This window comes from Mauremys reevesii, linkage group 3, assembly GCF_016161935.1.
Source record: "Mauremys reevesii isolate NIE-2019 linkage group 3, ASM1616193v1, whole genome shotgun sequence".
NCBI classification, from domain to species: domain Eukaryota; kingdom Metazoa; phylum Chordata; order Testudines; family Geoemydidae; genus Mauremys; species Mauremys reevesii.
In genome coordinates this window covers 36521231-36537059 of record NC_052625.1, presented here as the reverse complement: position 1 = coordinate 36537059, position 15829 = coordinate 36521231, and the positions used below count along the sequence as shown (strand labels likewise).

Here is a 15829-nt window from a genome sequence, read left to right as displayed (position 1 = left end):
GAAACAGAGCGAATATTTTCATAATTAATCTTTTCATAATAATTTCATCATTTTCACTCTGCAGGCCCACTTTCAGGGAGATAATACTTAATGGGAATATGTTGTCCTCTGTTTTCCCAAATAGACCCAGGTAGTTCAACTCAGCATAAGAAACTAGATCGCGTAAGGTTGAATTTGCAGCTATTTAGGGAACAAGCAGCTGTGTTTTTCCCTTGATAAGCATAAGGCCACTACTGAGGGACGAGAATACATGTTTTTGGACTTTTGAGGCCAAAAGATGTCCAGATTAATAAATAACATCTGCCCAGGACTCTTTCTAAAAGTTCCTATTTGTCAGTTTTAGACTTCAGTTTATTAATACTGGGAAAAATCTTGAGACTTTTATTATTTATTCTGTGTAGATAGATAGATAGATAGATAGATTTCAATGAGAATTTCAGTGAATACTGTGGGTTGATTTCCGCTGTCAGTTACACCTGTGTAAATCGAGAGTAACACCATTGGCTTCATAGCATTACTTCAGATTTACACAGGGGGTAATATTTGGCTCACTCTTTGTTACTCTGCTTATTCTTAATGCTTATCTCTATTTCCTTGCACCTCTAAAAATCAGATTGATGTCTTTATATGGAATAGTATAGCTCAAAGGGCTTTCCCTATCTCTGTAATGAATGCATAAATATTTAATTGCCATCAGTGGCCCCTTTTGAAGATGACAGTTTTTGATTTATTAATATTGAGCTAAAAATACTGGAATCTCCTTCATCCCCCTTCTCTCCAGTACCCCCTTCTTCCACTTTTTCTTCCTAGGAGCTGTGATCCAAATATGTCATAAAATGCTGATATAGTCTCTTTCCTGTGTTTGTACTGGATAACATCACATCATTCTAAGCAGGTTTGTAGATTAGAAAAAATTTGTAACATCGTAGAATGGAATTCTGAAAAGTGCTCAGCATTGGCCTAACTCTGCTCCCTTTCAAGACCACCATCGAGTGATTTTGAAAATGTCACCATTGAGGTATCAGAGTGGTAGCCTTGTTAGTCTGTATCCCCAAAAACAATGAAGAGTCTGGTGGCACCTTAAAGACTAACAGATTTATTTGGGCATAAGCTTTCATGGATAAAAACCCACTTCTTCAGATGCATGGAGTGAAAATTACAGATACAAGCATAAGTATATTGGCACATAAAGAGAAGGGAAGTGGAGAACCAGTGATGACAAGGCCAATTCAGTCAGAGTGGATGTAGTCCACTCACAATTATTGATGAGAAGGTGTCAATACCAAGAGAGGGAAAATTGCTTCTGTAGTGAGCCAGCCACTCCCAGTCCCTATTCAAGCCCAAATTAATAGTTTTAAGTTTGCAAATGAATTGTAGCTGTGCAGTTTCTCTTTGAAGTCTTCCTCCCCAACCTGAAGCCCCCAACCTGAAGCAAATACTCACCAGCAACTACACACCACACCAGCCCAGGAGCCAATCTCTGTGACAAACCCTGTTTTTACTCTGTCCCTATATCTACTCTAGCGACACCATCATAGGACCCAACCATATCAGCCACACCATCAGGGGCTCATTCACCTGCGCATCTACTAATGTGATATAGGCCATCATGTGCCAGCAATGCCTCTCTGCCACGTACATTGGCCAAACCAGACAGACTCTACGTAAAAGCATAAATGGACACAAATCAGACATCAGGAATGGTAACATACAAAGCCAGTAGGAGAACACTTCAATCTCCCTGGACATTCAATAACAGATTTAAAAGTAGCCATCCTTGAACAAAAAAACTTCAAAAACTGAGTTACAATTCATATGCAAACTTAACACCATTAATTTGGGCTTGAATAGGGACTGGGAGTGGCTGGCTCACTACAAAAGTAATTTTCCCTCCCTCGATATTGACACCTCTTAATCAATTATTGGGAGTGGACCACATCCACCCTGACTGAACTGGCCTTGTCATCACTGGTTCTCCACTTGTGAAGAAACTCCCTTCTTTTCATGTGCCAATATATTTATGCCTATATATGTAATTTTCACTCCATGCATCTGAAGAAGTGGGTTTTTTACCTATGAAAGCTTATGTCCAAATAAATCTGTTAGTTTTTAAGGTGCCACTGGACAACTCATTACCACTGAGGTAAAAATTATTAAAAAAAAATCAGATTGCCAGATTATTTTTCACATGCTAAATATGCCATTTTACACCGATGACTAAAGGCGTTCTAACTAAATATTGCAAGCTCAAACAATTAGAATAGCACATCTGAGCTTTTAATAATGTATTTTCTTATTCATACTGTTGCAATGTTGTTATGAATTCCCTTATTGGTGAGTAGGATTTTTAAATACTGTTAAAGTATTGACATCTCACTTTACTCACTTTCCTCAAAGGGAAAATACTCACCTAAATACCCGATGATACAAGACAGTGGTTTTCTAGTGCTTTTGATCTTCAGAGGACTTCCAACTATTTCACAATGTCGGTCTGCATCTGAGGATAAAAAAATTTAGAGAGTTTAAAAAAATAATTTAATTTTAATAGGCTAGTTCACAAATTACATAAATAATTATGGTACATCTGTACATTTCCTCTATGTATTCTTAGTATGACATATTACTGACTAAAAAAAAAAAGTTCTTTTTATCTTGTATTCCTCTGATGCACACATACTAAATGCAACATCAGGACATATGCTCATGTATGTAAACATGAAAAGATAATATTTGTGAGAACCTATTTTTAGTACACCGGGTGGCTACAAAATCTTTTGGAAAATGACCAAAACTCTGTGCAAAAGAAAACATCATGAAGATGAAAAAGTGATTTTGAAAAAAATGAATAAAAATAACAACAAAAACAGTCCTGGGCATTAACAGATACCTCTAATGGTCTAATTAAACAGAAAGCCTCATTGCATTAGTTTTTTACAGGCTTGTCTGGCTCTGAAATTAACTGTGAGAAAGGATCATTATTTAAGATTTGGAACTCGCTAAATACTCTGCCTACGCTACCCCGGTAATGTGGTGTTATATATCGTTCCTAGTAAGTAAAATGTAACACTGTAGGTGATTATTACAAGGATAATCTTAAAAGAAACCTGCTATAACAAGTTCCCAATAATGATATTTATCAACAGAAAAACGTATCTTTCATAAATAGAAACTATGGGTTAAATCCTGGCTGCAAAGAAGTCAATGGGAATTTTGCCATTGACTTCAATCAGGCCAGGATTTCATCATTACATATTTTTACCTCAGTTTGCACTTTTGAGAAGGTCCTTCAGCTGTATTCATTATATTCTGCATTTTTGTGTACCCTATATCAAAGTCATTAGATGGGATGTTTGAATTTACCTCGTTTCAGACAGAGGACTTCATCCATCAGTCAGAACAGAATCATGCAGGAGGTTTATTAGCTCATAAAAGTACTCATCAGACCGCTCATAACCTACTGTAAGAAGTTTCAGGCAGAGAAAAAAATAAAGTACTCAGCACAGATATCCCGTGTTGCATAATTAGCTGTCACAGGATGAGGAATGGGATTCAAAACTCATCAGCTTTTCGACAAAAGAATCAGTTATGGGGCCAATAGTATATTGGAGATTCTTTTTTTATTTCTTTTAAACTTTCTTGAGTCTTGTTGTCATTTAAATTTGACAAGAATACAGATGAATAGTTTTACCATTGACTTGAATGAATGGAAGCCAAATACATCGTTTTTTAAAAATAGTTGGAAAGACTGATTGGTCTCTTTTCCAGTAGCACTAGGAATAATCATATGGTGCTTTCACTGTGCCCCATGTAAAGGTATATCATATAGTTCAAAAGTAGGCTAATTTCTGCATACTTTGCACATCCCAAACTCCCACTGCTTCTTACACAAACACATATTATATGCAGGTACATACACCAACAAACACAATATATATCTACACATACATGTGTGTGATCCAATCTGCTAAAAATAGGGATTCGAACATCTGACTCCAAAATTCAACCATTTATCCAGTCTCTACTTTGCCTCTGCCTTGTGTTTAGTTTTTAAATAAAGAATTCCTTCCTATTCATTTTATCCCAGTACGAAATGACAAACACACACAAACACCCTTGTGGTCAGGAGTACCATATGGGTCAATTTATATTTGAGAAAAAGAAAGGTGAAATTGCACCTTCCAGAAATTTGTAATTTCATACGCAAGTTCCATGCAATCCTATGAAAAATTCACCTGGTGCTTTGCCAGATCAATAACAGCTGCAGCATTTATTTTCAAACTTTGATTTTTCATAAAGGTAAGTTCACAACCTTTTTTAAACAAATAACCATTATGAAGATTTTATAGCCTAAAATATATTAAGCAGCATACTTGCTCCTACTGCAAGTTTCATTAGACAGCTGATATCTGAGAAGCTCAAAGGCTCGAGATCTCAAATACTCTAAAAGCCAAGTACACAGAGTACTTTATATTAAACTACAAATGCTCTTCTCAGTGAAAAAATGCATTAGGACTAACTCAGCGAACATTATTAAGTAACTTAAAACTGTTACACTTGAGATATTTTAAATGAGAGAAGAGAAAGATGTTTCTCCATTGACTCCCTTAGTAGGATAAACACAGTAGATATTTTTACAGCTACTTTGGCGAGGGGAAGCAGCCACTGTGAAGTAACCTGTGAGATAAACTTTGCATTTTCTGTAAAATGTCATTGAATCAGGGTAAGGAAGTCATGTACCAGACTGTGGACACGGGTCTGAAACACAGCCCAACTACAGTACTGTGGTCATACTGCTTGACCACCACAGAGAGGCAGTGGGTGCAGCAGAACAGCCTTTTCCTAAAACAGTCAAAATCGTTTTAAAAACAGTATTCTATCTAGTTACCTCTCACAGTATAGGCATATGCTGCTGATTCCCTGCTGCTCTGTTCCTGAATCATGGATTTCTGGTTAAGCTGTGTAAAATACTGAACTCAAAAGCCAACAGTTTATAAACAGCATTTATTGCTGACATGTTTAACACTCAACTTTCAAAAATGCCTACCTGTTCCTTGTCAAGAAGTTGGGCAGGATCCAGGAAGAGGGCTGCTGGGGTTGTCAGAGAAATCAGTCGATCTTTTAAAGGTATGTCTGGACTTTTGAAGTTTACAAGGGAGGTTGATCCTGCAACATGCGCTTAACTTTACAAACTGGGGGGCTGATCCTGTTCCCATTGTAGTTAACTGCAGAACTCTCATTTGACTTCATTGGTGCATGATCAAGCCTTAGTAGTGGTCTCAGAGAAGTAATTGGGATTATTACCACCATGAAATCCTGGCCCCAATGAAGTCAATGGGAATCTCACACTGGGGCCAGAATTTCACCCCTACCTTGTTAAGCATGTGCATAAGTCTTTGCTGGATTGGGGTCTATGTTTGTAGGAGTTTTTATTGCTATTTATAGTAATAGCGTTGTCTTTCCTACTGGAAGACAGATAGATTGATGTTTCAATAGGATTAACATTAAAGTTCCCCTACAGCCAGGTGTTCTTTTAAGGTTTGGTGAAAACTATTAAAATATATTCGTTGAATTAGAATATTAAAAATAAAACTAAACCACAAATCCTGGTAATAAATATTTCATGATAACTGTTATGTTAGGCTCTGTCAAATTAAGAATAAAAAACCCTCATTACTAGCTACAGAATCTCATATCTACACCACCTTGGCGGTTATACTTCTAACCTCACTCTGCACAAGGAAAGTTGTTACAGTAATGCAAAAGGTTCTCATTTGCGTCTCATTCAGATTCAGCCTTCTCATGCTAACAACAGCCTTAACAAAATCTTTTTAAACTAACCCACTCACCTGTAAGGAAGTCTACAAGAAAAATGTTTGTGTTCATTGGAATCCACTTTCCAGTGCTAATGCTGCAGCATCTTCCAAAATGAATACAGCCGTATTATCCAGGAAAAGGCTTCTCAATATGCAACGGCAATGTTTGCTTCGATTCTTATTTTAAATTTCCTCAAACCACACTTTTCAATCCATTCTATTCACTGTTGCAAAAAATCCTTTGAAAGTTTTCAGCCAAAACCTGTATCTTTACATCTTCTCATACCTTTATCTTATGCAAACACTGGCTGCTGAGCTGGTGCCATTGTGAGATGGTCATTCTTTAAGGAAAAAGATCGTTTAGGGTTTATGGACTTTTTGGAGACTCAGAGAAATACATGGACTTCACAAACAAATGTAACAAAAAAAAAAAAAAAAGTAGGTCAAATTGTTGACCAAACCGATCTGCTCATTTAAAAGGAGTTGGAAAATACTGTGTATGATCCAGCTCCTTATTGCCATTTCAAAGAATGAAATATTCAAGAAGTTGTCATGTTAAACAAGATTTCTTCTTTCAACCAAAAGCACTTAAAAAGCAGTGGCCTTTAAATTCCATGTAAAAGAAGTATAACTTATTAGTGTGTATATAAACTACCAGCTTTTATAAAAAAATAAAATAAAGTAGTCAGTAAAGTACTGCAAAATAAGAGATATACAGAAAAATATAAAAAGGGGATGCTTCTCATTTACATTTACACAAAGGCCCCTTTTGTACTGCAGAACACTACAAAGAGGCAACCATGTAAATGAGAATAGAGCCCTCTAGCTTTAAAATAAATAAAAACCAAATTTTTCAAAAATGTCTAAAGTTAGGCACCTGAATTTCGCCCAGTGAAATATCAGGGCACTTTTATTCAGGCGGCTCACTATGGATTTAGAATATCAAGATTTGAACATTTTGGCCATAATATTAACTTTAATCCTTGCACTAGTAAGACACCCATAACATTTGAACACCAATGATTCCTGTGGGCACCAGTGACCTAAAGTCAACAGTGGTGATAAAGCCTTAAAGAGATAGAATGCAATTGTTATTCACACTGGAAATTGGCCAGGTACCAAAGCAGCCACCCCTACTCTTGTGAAACGTGTCACAGGATGTTTCACAATAAGAAATGGTCAAGATTTTGATTGTATACGTCATCTGAAAAACAGCATCTCCAGCAGTCTGCTCCCAATCCTGCCTCCATGAACCGTGCTGGGCCGCAGGTTCAATTCAGATTCAAAGAAGAGTGCCATCAACCTGAATTACAAACCTACTTCTTTGGTTTTCCGAGAGGCCTCCCATCCAAGCACTGACCAAGTTCAATCTGCTAGTTTACGAGACCTGACAAGCTCACAAGTTGAGATGGCAAAGCTGTTGCCTGTATGTTAAAATTATATTATGATTGACCATGTCTATTGTCAGAAACACCTATTGTGAATCTCCAGAGCAGCAACATAAACAATCTTTTTCTTTAAAGAATGAACACCTCACAATGGCACCAGCTCCAGCTCAGCAGTCAGTGTTTGCGTAAGATAAAGGTATGAAAAGATGTAAAGATAACAGGTTTCGGCTGAAAATTTTCAAAGGGCATCAACGTCTAAGTTCTAGTTCCAACTAAGATTATATATAGTGCGTGATTTTTATTTCCAGCCAGAATAAGAACAGATTTACTCTTGTGATTTTCTTCTGTTCTGATTAGTGACATTGAATCTGTGCCCCCCAGAAGGCTGGGATCTGATACATGTTTTCTGTGAAGTAAGGTTTCTTTTAATCCTCAGTCCTTCCTTTATGCTCTTTGCTTAGCACTGTTTTCCACTCTCTTGAGCTTTCTATAGAGGAAATGTGGTTTCCTACCTAAGCACTAGCTAGCTCTCCTAACCTCAGTTCTTAGCACTGCATGTTGTCTGGCTGAGTGGTTTCCGACCATCCTTTGACTGAACTTTCAGTCTAAAGATCTATGAGGAAAGGCATCAGTCTAAACCGCTAGTCTTCTCTCAGTTATTTTATTATTAATTATTCGTATTACAGTAGCATCTAGATATCCTGAGATCAGAGTCCCACTGTGCTACTTAATGTTTAATACCATCTTCAAAAAGGCATCTGCTGATGTAAGGTGTGAAGTACTGACCCCACTGAGGTCAACAGCAAAACTCCCATAGTACATAACAAATAGAGCAGGTCAGGAATTCTCCAAAGAAACATTTTTGTCATTAGAAAATGCCTATGCTTTGAAACCAAAACAATCAGTGGGAGAGATTCGGTTTTGGCAAAACTCACAATTCAAAAACATTTGAAAAAATAGTTTCTAAATTGTTGAAGTGCCCTCTTTAGAAAACATCCAAACAAAAAATTCTGTTTTTTCATTTTTAATAACTTTGAGCTTAAAAATGTCCATTTATTTATACTTTTTAAAAAGGTTAAAAACAATACAAGGTTGAAACCTGCAACAAAACATTTTGATTGACCAGATTTACACAATTTTTTGGATTATCTGTTTGTGAAAATTTTCAAGATTTCAACTCTTCCTCCCAATCTGGGACAGAAAAAATGTTCAAAATCTGGAAAATTCTTGTGGGTCAGGAAAACCAATCATCTCTAATAACAGACTCCTCCAAACATTATAAAATAAAGGAAAACCAACATGCCGATGAAGGTTACCAAAATCACCTGAAACAAGAAGAGGATTCCAAAATTTACAAATTTAAAGTAATACACAAACTACACTTCACCCACCACTGACATGCAATCCAATTTGGGGTGGAACCCAGCAGCTATTTTACAGAGCCTAGTAACAACACACAACAGTTGAGGCAGGAATTAAAAAAAGACTATCCTGAGTTGAAATTTTCATTAAAAAATGGAGACTGACATTTTCAGGTCAAGTGAATCCAGATGTAGAACACATCTTTTTGAGTGCGCCCCTCTTCTTGCCCCAAAACACAAACTCAGAGAGCTGCGTAATCAGTGTCCAATTGAATTCCCTTGAATTTTCACCCAATACCAAGAAAACAATGAAAATGGCAATAACAGTCACTATAACCATCACACATAGTGGCCTTGACTCCTAAGCCTTCTGATCAGGTGAGAAAAGCTTCCTGACCATGTAGTGACGGGTCACAGAACTGCAAATAAATGGTTCAGACTCTTGCAGATCAAATCCTGCCCTTTCCAATTCATTTAAACTTTTGCTCTAAAACAAGCAAAGTAATTTTGTCCTCATCCCTTGCCTTCTCTGATCATTATTTTGCCTCCATACTCTGACTTCTCCTGAACATACTTTGGAACCCAGTTATTAGTTGACCATTAAAGGTTTTTGACACTGCATATTAAATACCAAAGTCAAGGAATTATGATGTAATTGGAATAACAGAGACTTGGTGGGATAACTCACATGATTGGAGTACTGTCATGGATGGATATAAACTGTTCAGGAAGGATAGGCAGGGCAGAAAAGGTGGGGGAGTTGCGTTGTATGTAAGAGAGCAGTATGACTGCTCAGAGCTCTGGTATGAAACTGCAGAAAAACCTGAGAGTCTCTGGATTAAATTTAGAAGTATGAACAACAAGGGTGATGTCGTGGTGGGAGTCTGCTACAGACCACCAGACCAGGGGGATGAGGCTTTCTTCCAGCAACTAACAGAAGTTGCTAGATCACAGGCCCTGGTTCTCATGGGTGACTTTAATCACCCCGATATCTGCTGGGAGAGCAATACAGCAGTGCACAGACAATCCAGGAAGTTTCTGGATAGTGTAGGGGACAATTTCCTGGTGCAAGTGCTGGAGGAACCAACTAGGGGAAAAGCTCTTCTTGACCTGCTGCTCACAAACAGGGAAGAAATAGTAGAGGAAGCAATAGTGGATGGGAACCTGGGAGGCAGTGACCATGAGATGGTCGAGTTCAGGATCCTGACACAAGGAAGAAAGGAGAGCAGTAGAACAGAGACCCTGGACTTCAGAAAAGCAGACTTCGACTCCCTCAGGGAACTGATGGGCAAGGTCCCCTGGGAGAATAACATGACGGGGAAAGGAGTCGAGGAAAGCTGGCTGTAGTTTAAAGAATCCTTATTGAGGTTGCAGGAACTAACCATCCCGATGTGTAGGAAGAAAAGTAAATATGGCAGGCGACCAGCTTGGCTTAACAGTGAAATCCTTGCTCATCTTAAACACAAAAAAACCGCTTACAAGAAGTGGAAGATTGGACAAATAACCAGGGAGGAGTATAAAAGTATTGCTCAGGCATGCAGGAGTGAAATTAGGAAGGCCAAATCACACTTGGGGCTAGTCTACACTTACCAGCCGGGTCGACGCGGTGAGTTTGACTTCTCAGAGTTCGAACTATCGCCTCTAATCTGGATGCGATAGTTCGAACTCCGGAAGCGCCGCGGTCGACTCCGGTACTCCACCACTGCAAAAGGCGGTGGCAGAGTCGACCTTGGAGCCGCGGACTTCGATTCCGCGGCGTCTGGACGGGTGAGTAGTTTGAATTCAGCTACGCTATTCACGTAGCTGAACTTGCGTACCCTAGTTCGACCCCTGCCCTTAGTGTAGACCTGCCCTTGGAGTTGCAGCTAGGCGGGGATGTTAGGAGTAACAAGAAGGGTTTCTTCAGGTATGTTAGTAACAAGAAGAAAGTCAAGGCAAGTGTGGGCCCCTTGCTGAATGAGGGAGGGAACCTAGTGACAGAGGATGTGGAGAAAGCTAGTGTACTCAATGCTTTTTTTGCCTCTGTCTTCACAGACAAGGTCAGCTCCCAGACAGCTGCACTCTGCAGCACGGTATGGGGAGGAGGTGACCAGCTCTCTGTGGAGAAAGAAGTAGTTCGGGACTATTTAGAAAAGCTGGACGAGCACAAGTCCATGGGGCCGGATGCACTGCATCCGAGGGTGCTAAAGGAGTTGGCCGATGAGATTGCAGAGCCATTGGCCATTATCTTTGAAAAATCATGGCGATCGGGGGAGGTCCCAGATGACTGGAAAAAAGCTAATGTAGTGCCCATCTTTAAAAAAGGGAAGAAGGAAGATCCAGGGAACTACAGGCCAGTCAGTCTCACCTCAGTCCCTGGAAAAATCATGGAACAGGTCCTCACGGAATCAATTCTGAACCACTTAAAAGAGGGGAAAGTGATCAGGAACAGTCAGCATGGATTCACCAAGGGCAAGTCATGCCTGACTAACCTAATTGCCTTCTATGATGAGATAACTGGCTCAGTGGATGAGGGGAAAGCAGTGGATGTGCTATTTCTGGACTTTAGCAAAGCTTTTGATACAGTCTCCCACAGTATTCTTGCCAGCAAGTTAAAGAAGTATGGGATGGATGAATGGACGGTAAGGTGGATAGAAAACTGGCTAGATGGTCGGGCTCAACGGGTAGTGATCAATGGTTCCATGTCTAGTTGGCAGCCGGTATCAAGTGGAGTGCCCCAAGGGTTGGTGCTGGGGCGGTTTTGTTCAATATCTTCATTAACGATCTGGAGGATGGTGTGGACTGCACCCTTAGCAAGTTTGCAGATGACATTAAACTGGGAGGAGTGGTTGATACACTGGAGGGTAGGGATAGGATACAGAGGGACCTAGACAAATTAGAGGATTGGACCAAAAGAAATCTGATGAGGTTCAACAATGACAAGTGCAGAGTCCTGCACTTAGGACGGAAGAATCCCATGCACTGCTACAGACTAGGGACCGAATGGCTGGGCAGCAGTTCTGAAGAAAAGGACCTAAAAGTTTCATTACGGTGGACGAAAAGCTGAATATGAGTTAACAGTGTGCCCTTGTTGCCAAGAAGGCTAATGGCATTTTGGGTTGTATAAGTAGGGGCATTTCCAGCAGATCGAGGGATGTGATCATTCCCCTCTATTCAGCACTGGTGAGGCCTCATTTGGAGTACTGTGTCCAGTTTTGGGCCCCACACTGCAAGAAGGATGTGGATAAATTGGAGAGAGTCCAGCGGAGGGCAACAAAAATGATTAGGGGGCTGGAGCACATGACTTATGAGGAGAGGCTGAGGGAACTGAGATTGTTTAGCCTGCAGAAGAGAAGAATAAGGGGGGATTTGATAGCTGCTTTCAACTACCTGAAAGGGGGTTCCAAAGAGGATGGATCTAGACTGTTCTCAGTGGTAGAAGATGACAGAACAAGGAGTAATGGTCTCAAGTTGCAGAGGGAGAGGTTTAGGTTGGACATTAGGAAAAACTTTTTCACTAGTAGGGTGGTGAAGAACTAGAATGGGTTACCTAGGGAGGTGGTGGAATCTCCTTCCTTAGAGGTTTTTAAGGTCAGGCTTGACAAAGCCCTGGCTGGGATGATTTAATTGGTTTTGGTCCTGCTTTGAGCAGGAGGTTGGACTAGATGACCTCCTGAGGTCCCTTCCAACCCTGAGATTCTATGATTCTAAGACTTACCACCCTCTGGATTCCTTTTATGCTTTGTCTCTTCCAATCATACACATTCTAATGACATTCCACTACTACAACTGTTCTTAAGCCAGCTGCTCATCACTATTCCTGTCTGGAGAGAGTGACGGATGAGTAGTTCTTAAATCCCATGTAGACATGTTTCTCTTCTTGCAAGGTGCGCTTTGCTTTTTCTCCTCAGTTGCAAATTTGCTGCTTCTTCCATCCTTTCGGTACCCTCAATCCTACATTCACTATAGATCTGGGAGGACAGATCTGGTACTGAGGGAAACCTCCAGGGGTTCCAGGAGGGGCACTGCATAGGACAGGTGCCCACCGTAGAACCATCGCTGAAGCTTGGTGGCACGTAGGCTGGGTAGCGATGGTGGGCTTTTGGCGGTACATAAGGTTCCCCTTAAGACTCTGAGGAGGATTCTTCTCTCGGCAACCATGGTGAAGCAGTACCCATGTCTGCTGCCATATGGTGCCAGGGTTCCAGGGACCAGAGGTGTGCTGGAGATCAGGATGCTGGGATCAGGTGGTGCTTGCTGGGGGACCTGGTGCCGGGAAAGTGCCTGATGCATCCTGTTCCCTCCTGCTTCTACACACTGGAGATGGTGGGTGTCCCAATGGAGTTGGCAGCACTGGAAGAGAGAGAAGGTCCCTAGATGCCTGAAAAGCCTCCAGGGTCGATGGTACTGTCAGTCCCCTGGCAATGCCATAGCTTCCTCGTGTCGGCAGAGGGTCCTACACTGGAATCAATGCCCCTCGACGGTGCTGACATGGGTCTGGGGAAAGAAAAGTGTCTCAGCATGAGTATTACTAAACTGTCTTCTCCCTGCTTGTCTCTCTCTTCTGCACTGGCGAGCACCCTCTCTCGGTGCGCTGCTTCTTGTGCTTCTTCCTTGGCACCGGAAATGGAGAACGGTGCCTGGAAGAGCTTGGTGCCGGGGGAGCACTTCACACTGACGCTGAAGTACTTGGCACCAAATCAGAGTGGCTCAGCTCTGAGGGAGGCTTCCATGAAGATAGCCTTCAGTCTGATGTTTCTGTCCTTTTTAGTGCAGAGTCTGAAGTCTGGACAGATCTGACACTTGTTCTTCACCTGAGTTTCACCCAGGCACTTTAAGCAGCTGGAGTGCAGGTCACTCATGAGCATAGGCACGCCACAGGAGGCACAAGAATTGAAGCCCAGGGACCAGGGCAAAGAAGTCCCTCTATGACAAGAACTAATTCTATACACTAAAACTACTTGAAACTATGTACACTACACTATGATAACTATGAATGTAGAAAAAGTCCAAAGACCACTGGGAAGAAGCCTTGCTGAAGCAAGAAGGATCGTTTCAGCAACCATCATGGGCGGTCAGAAGGAACTGAGACAATGTGTGGCCCATGGGCTCCAGAGGGCACTAGAACCAGCCCAATGGATACAACGAAAGGAGAAATCTGCATGCGGCACACGCACACACCTCACATGGAATGGACATGAGCAAGCACTCGAAGAAGAATGAAATATATTATATATCCTTCATCTTACACTGGGGTGGAACTGATTGTGTTCTCCCTAGTTTATTTATGAAAACCCCATCAGACAAGTTGATTGTCATGACCAGCACTATTCTATTATCCCTGACAGGAACAATGCTCCAAGACCTCAGTGAATCATTATGTTCTACCTGATGGATGCTGCACTCTTTCTGGTACCCATTTCCTGAATTGAACTGGGACCTGAATGAACCCTTATGACATCTGACATAAGGATTACTCTGCCTGGTTCATTAATGCAATCATTAATCCAGTAAGACCTGGATTTTTGTTTCTGTGACACCACTTATTTTCCTTTATGGGGGTCTTCATCTTTATGTTAACATTCTTCTGAGATGGAGAACTTGTAACTGACAACATTCAGCCCCAGCCCAGGCCTATATCTGACTTCCCTGGAACCAATGTCTATATGCATCATGAATCGAAAATACTACAGAAACCGTACAACTCTGTATGTTTTTTGAAGCTCTCTCTCTGTCCAGACTACTGATCAGAAAAATTGCCTGGCAAGAGATAAAAGTGAATTTCCTTCTTTCAAAAAGCAAATATTAATATTGCCATGACCCTGGAGGAGATCCAGGAGGCATTTTCAGATCAAACAGTAATGACTGATATTGGGGTGGGAAGAAGCTTCTATTCATATGCAAAACGTAGATGTCCGTGAGATGGTAAAATGGAAATGTGCAGATAAGCCTCCTTTAGGAACTTATTCAGATGTTTCAGACAGAGCCCTGTTCTGTTTGTTCCAAATACTCTGAGGCTAGAAATGAGATGGGAAACAGGTTGCATTGCTTCGTTCTGAAGTAGATTATGGATGATTTCATTCATATCCTGGCATTTCCATGGGTTGCTTGAAACTGGGAATGAGCCAAAGCTGTTCCTGTGATTCATTCACAGCTACATAGGGTACCCCCTCTGGACAATGTCCAGTGACCTCATTTTGACCAAAGTTATAGATAGCCATTTGCTCCCAAATGAAAAGAGCCTGGGGGGGTCTAACTCCAGATAAGGCTGGTTGGGAGTTATGCAGATAGCTCTGAAGAAAATAAGGGCAGATGAGACCTCGCCTCACCTACATACCTCACTTCAACACCTTCCACTTGTTCCAGCTACCACTTGCAAAGAGGTGTTTTCTCCTGTTGTACTGCTTCAACTGGCCATATCTAATGGTCCCATTTGTCATCAAAATCTATGTCACATGACCTATATTCCTTTCTATAGCATCTGGCAGGAGCCAGGATTGTAAATCAACTTTTCCAATGACTCTGAATAGCTTCAACTTTCCATAAAATTTCCCAGGTAGCACTAAGAGAACTCATTTGCTTGAGCATCTGATCTCAAGGCCCAAACCCTCACATATTTGCATGAAACAGATTTGTATCTCACTGTCTTTTTTAGGGAGACAACCTTACATGAGGGGATTTTTAAACTGAGAGGGGCTATACTTGCAATAGTGTCTACCCACATTAGCACTGCTTGTGGAAGCATAAACTGTCACCCAAAGTGCGTCTGTGACACCTGTTAATTTATTTTTTCTTGTTGGCCTGATGCCACCTGAGAGCTCTGACATCGAAAGGAGGGGCTGAGATGATACCTGCCTGCTTATGACTGTCTGTGAAGGGCCTGGATAGCAAGGAGACCATTCTTTGAAGTAAAAGTCTCTCCCAGGTAGTAATGTTGAGTTGTCACCCACAAATAGCTACATTTACCTGTGGCAGTGATACCAGGATGAATTTGGACTGATGCTTACTGAGACACCTTCTGGCTTTATAAAACCGAAGCCAGGAGGGATAGAAAGAATAAAATGGTGAGTCACGAGGCCTTTTACTGCCTGTTTGTTCTTCCAAATCTGGGCAGCTGTCCCTCTCATCAGCTCTTGGAAACAGGAGGTGGAGGTGGGGGGGAAAGCATGGCTACCTGTAGCGGAAGCTGGGAACAAGAACCTGGACATCAGGGTACGATGACTTGTCATAGTACCTGGTGGTGATAGCCTACTGGAGCCAATCTTTACAATCCTGCCTGGCTTCTTTC

The 15829-nt window shown here is 41.2% G+C and overlaps 1 protein-coding gene across 2 annotated transcripts in view; it reads right to left on the bottom strand.

Moving 5' to 3' along the window:
* The window catches only part of MTA3 (metastasis associated 1 family member 3), a 192234-nt gene that overhangs the window by 20392 nt on the left and 156013 nt on the right, over positions 1-15829 (bottom strand). For both annotated transcript variants that reach the window (XM_039532302.1, XM_039532301.1), the window contains one exon: positions 2411-2497. In XM_039532302.1, the coding sequence (XP_039388236.1) occupies positions 2411-2497 (87 nt within the window). The remainder of the gene's footprint in view (positions 1-2410; positions 2498-15829) is intronic.